The sequence below is a fragment of the Myotis davidii genome, unplaced genomic scaffold (assembly GCF_000327345.1).
Source record: "Myotis davidii unplaced genomic scaffold, ASM32734v1 scaffold2001, whole genome shotgun sequence".
Classification (NCBI taxonomy): Eukaryota; Metazoa; Chordata; class Mammalia; order Chiroptera; family Vespertilionidae; genus Myotis; species Myotis davidii.
In genome coordinates this window covers 19,612-24,760 of record NW_006291200.1, presented here as the reverse complement: position 1 = coordinate 24,760, position 5,149 = coordinate 19,612, and the positions used below count along the sequence as shown (strand labels likewise).

The 5,149-nt window shown below is 40.1% G+C and overlaps 1 protein-coding gene across 1 annotated transcript in view; it reads left to right on the top strand.

Annotated features, from left to right (window-relative positions):
* The window catches only part of LOC102761402 (sodium/hydrogen exchanger 9B1-like), a 60,425-nt gene that overhangs the window by 46,269 nt on the left and 9,007 nt on the right, over positions 1–5,149 (top strand). The window contains 2 exon segments of the mRNA XM_015564349.1: positions 163–269; positions 1,617–1,766. Of these exon segments, the coding sequence (XP_015419835.1) occupies positions 163–269; positions 1,617–1,766 (257 nt within the window).

The window sequence follows — 5,149 nt, the reverse complement described above, 5'->3', positions numbered from 1 at the left end:
CATTCATTTTTTATATTTGTTAATATTAATTATTCATTTTTCTATATTTGTTCTATAAAATACATACCTTTCTTCATAAATCACCTACGTTTGATTTTCTGATGTATTGGGTATGTAAAAATATTTCTCTATGATCATTTTTCCTTATGTGTGCCCTTATAGGTGGCATACTTCATGATCTCTTAACTTCTTTTCGGGATGTAATTTTGGGTGTGCTACTAGGAACATTTTGGGGAATTTGTCTTCGATATTTTCCAAGTGAAGATCAGGTAAATAAAAAATTAGTCAACCTTTAGAAGTATAGTATTGGTTATTTTTTTGCAAAATTTGAACTTTTAGAATATCCATGAAATATTACATTTAATATTTATTGTCCTTCCCCAAAAGTGTAGCCTCCATTGCCTACTTTGCTCTAAAGTGAGCACAGATCTGATTGATAGGCATCAATGGCCTTGGCTAAAGTCTTTGCTTCTGGACTTGGCAAATAAGGAATATTAGGGAAAATTTTTTTGATGGAATGCTGTATAAATCTTGTATTTATAAATGTAATGAAGGTGTTGACAGAAAAAAAAATATATATACACCTTTTATAAAGGATGATGTACTTACTGACTAAATACCTTTAAAAATATATTTTTTGAAACCTGTTCTGCTATGACAGAGATAACATACCTTTTTACTATGCTTTTGGTTTTAAAATTAAGCTTCCTAATGCATAATACAGGGGTCCTCAAACTTTTTAAACAGGGGGCCAGTTCACTGTCCCTCAGACCGTTGGAGGGCCAGACTATAGTTTAAAAAAATACTATGAACAAATTCCTATGCACACTGCACATATCTTATTTTGAAGTAAAAAAACAAAACGGGAACAAATACAATATTTGTATTTGCATGTGGCCTGCGGGCCATAGTTTGAGGACCCCTGGTAATACTTTGCAATGGATACTTTTTAAAAAATATATAATTAAATCAGAATACCATTTCCATTCCACCCCACTCCTTTCTTCACTAAATTGCCTACTGACCTCTGACAACTTTTTCTAATCTTTCTTAACTCACACTTTCCTTTGAACATTTTAGGAGAGATAGATTCCCATTTACCTCCTTATATTTTCTGAGTTATATTTACTCCCACTCTCTTTGACTGAGGCAACACTATTAAACTCAATCCTTACCTGCCCTAAAGAATCTGCCAAAAAAAAAGAATGTGCCATTACTCTTATATTTCTGTAATGTCCATTTTGATTTGCCTGTAACAATTGTCATAGCTAATGAGATTTTCAGAAATTTATTTTTAAGAATCTGTTGGATATGTTATATAGAACTACAGGTTATATTGCTCTCTCTCTTCTTTCTTTTGTCACTTACAGTTAAAATATTTTAACGATTTTACTGGCATTACCAACATGTGACAGAAGATGAAACTTAATAATTATAAATTTTGTCACTTATTGTCAAGTCTACTAAAATATTTGGTGAGGAAGAAAGCCAAAATTTTATACATTATTTAATATAACATATTATAGTATCAAAAGGTCAATAATGAATGAAAGAGAATGTAAATGTTGTATTATATTTTTAATGTAAATAATTTATAAAAATTTATATAATTCTAGACAAATCTTACAATGAAGAGAGCAGGCCTTATTTTGGGTTCATGTGTAACTGTCGTCTTAGTCAGCAATAGCATCGGTGCACATGGAGCTGGAGGATTATTCACAATAATGTTGACTTTCATTGGAGGAGCACATTGGACCACAGATAGGGTGAATATTTTTTTTTAAGTTTATAATGGTCTTTATTATCCATAAATGAGTGAGATCATGTGGTATTTTTCCTTCATTGACTGGCTTATTTCACTTAGTATAATGCTCTCCAGTTCCATCCATGCTGTTGCAAATGGTAAGAATTACTTCTTTTTTACAGTAGCATAGTATTCCATTGTGTAGATGTACCACAACAAAAAAATGAAACTAGATCACCAACTTACACTATACAGAAAAATAAACTCAAAATGGAAAAAGGACTGAAATGTTAGTTGCAAAACTATAAAAATATTAGGGGAATCCACAGGCAGCAAAATCTCAGACATATGCAACATCTTCACCAATACAGCTCCTAAACCTATGGAAACTAAAGGAATGCATAACTAATGCACTAGAGATTGAGAGAATGGCAGCTGGATAATAAAGTGATTGCTAATTAAGAGAAAGAGACTGCTGTCCTAAGAGTAAGAAGAGCAAGATCATAACTTTTTAAAAATATATATTTTCTTGATTTTTTACAGAGAGGAAGGGAGAGAGATAGAGAGTTAGAAACATCAATGAGAGAGAAACATCGATCAGCTGCCTCCTGCACATCTCCTACCGTGGATGTGCCCGCAACCCAGGTACATGCCCCTGACCGAAATCGAACCTGGGACCTTTCAGTCTGCAGGCCGACGCTCTATCCTTTGAGCCAAAGGTCAGGGCTGTGCAGAAGCTTTTTATTTTGATGTAGAGGGGTGAATATTTTTAATACACAATTTTTATAGGTAAAATAACTGATTTTTTTTTACATTATAATGGACATTTAGGAAACCTTCTTATTCTGGTTGGAAGATGTTCCAAAAGTGTATGTCTTGGAGGAACTTTATGTCAATAAAGGAAGTAAAATATTTAAGAAAAGGAACTGCACATACACTAAAACACAATCAGGAGTTGAGTTATCTCATCAGGCTTATTTCCCCCCAAGTTTTATGCAATATGACTATATAACTTTTATTGATTTAATTATTAATTAAAATTTTAGTTATACAGTTAGGATATGAAAACATTCGCATAAACGATTAAACAATACACATACAAAATAAATTGTAAAATACTCCTTTTTCCTCACCACTCCCAAATATCAAACATCCCTGACCAGAATTATTTCCTCTAATCAGTCCTCTATTTGTAGACATTTAGATCATTTCCATTTTTTGTTATTATAAACAGTGCTGCCATGAACAGTCCTATTCATGTGTGTTTTTGCAAGTGTACAAGTACTTCTGTAGGAATATATTCCTAGAAATAGAATTGTTGAATTTCAAAAATGGTACATTTCTATTTTGATGGGACTGCCAAATTCTCCATTCAAAAGATTTTATATTTACACTATTTACTACCACCAGGTTAGCAGAGTCCCCAATACCTCAACCCATGAACACACTAATATTACCACTAGTTCTATTATTTTTAATCTGATGGGGGAAAAAAACTATATAACATTATTTATGAAATATTATTCAACTATGAAAAAGAACAAAATCTTAACCATTTGCAACAACATGCATGGATGTGGAGAGCACTGTGCTAAGTGAAATAAGTCAAACAGCCCTAACCAGTTTGGCTCAGTGTATAGAGCGTCAGCCTGTGGACTCAAGGATCCCAGGTTCGAAACCAGTCAAGGGCATGTACCTTGGTTGAGGGTACATACCCAGTAGGGAGTGTGCAGGAGGCAGCTGATTGATGTTTCTTTCTCATCGATGTTTCTAATTCTCTATCCCTTTCCCTTCCTCTCTGTAAAAAATCAGTAAAATATATTTTTAAAAAAGGAAAGAAATAAGTCAGACAGAGAAGGACAAATACTATATTCTTTCACTTATATGTGTAATCTAAAAAACAAAACAAAAATAGACCCATAGATACAGAGAACAAACTGATGGTTGTCAGAAGGGAGTGGTGTGGGAGAATGAATGAAAATGGTGAAGGACAATAAAAGGGATAAACTTGCAATTATCCAAATACTAGTGGCCCGGTGCATGAAATTTGTGCACAGAGGGGATTGGTTTCCTCAGCTAGCCTGCACTCACTCAAATCAGGGACCCCTTAGGGGATGTCTGACTGCAGGTCCTAACTGCTCACTTGCCTGCCTTCCTGATTGCCTTTAACGGCCTCTGCCTGCCTGCCTGCCTGATCACCCCTAACTACTTCTGCCTGCCTGCCTGATTGCCCCTAACCCCTCTGCTTGTCTGTCTGATTGCCCCTAATTGCTCTGCCTACTGTCCTGATCGCCCCCAACTGCTCTCCCCTGCTGGCCTGATCTCACCCCCAACTGCTCTCCCCTGCTGGCCAATTTGGTTCTGATTGGTCGGTTTCTATGCCAGTCAGCATCTCTGGCCCTATCAACAGGGCCTGATCAGAAAGGCAGGGCTGATCAGCAGCCCTGGTGGAGGCCTGGAGAGAAATGGAGGTGTGGCTGCTGGCCCCACTGGGAGAGAAAGAGAGAGGCACGTGCTGATCAACAGCTGCCACACAGGCTATGGATCAGACCTTGCTTCTCTCTCCAGGTCTGATCTGCAGCCCCCTCAGCAGTCAGTGCTGGGTCACTGTGCCTGCAGCCGCAGCAGTCAGTTCTGGGTCACCATGGCAACCCAGCTCTGACTGACTGCAGGACTGACTTCTGGTTGGTCCAGCCTTCAGTCATGATGGACCCAGAGCTTTTATATATCCTATCTAATAAAAGAGAAACATAGTAATTAGCCGTATATCTGCTACCCTTCCCATTGGCTAATTAGCACGATATGCAAATTAACTGCCAACAAAGATGGTGGCTAATTTGCATACATAGGCTCTAAGTGGCAGAGCGAAGCCTGGTGATGACACAGGCGTTCTGCCTCAACCCGCTGGTGGAGGGCCTCTGGGCCTGCTTGGTCAGTGCTGCCGGCGGGGGGATGGAGGAGCAGAGACACAGCCCACAGGGGGGCCAGCACCCAGCAGCCCCAAGCCCCGCCTCGGCACTGCGGTTGAGGGAGCAGAGACACAGCCCACAGGGGGGCCAGCAGAGGGGCCCACACCCAGCCACCCCAAGCCCCTCCTCGGCGCTGTGGTTGGGGAAGCAGAGACACAGCCCGCAGGGGTGTGGGCACCAGCAACCCCAAGCCCCATGGCCCGGAGCACGGTGGGGCCGCTGGGGTCAGAGTAGCAGAGACACAACCCGCAGGGGGACCAGCACCCAGTCACCCCAAGCCCTCGCCTCAGCGCTGGGGTTGGAGGAGCAGAGACACAACCCGCAGGGGGACCAGCACCCAGTCACCCCAAGCCCTCGCCTCAGCGCTGGGGTTGGAGGAACAGAAACACAGCCCTCAGGGTGACCTACACCCAGCAGCCTCAAGCCCCACAGCCAC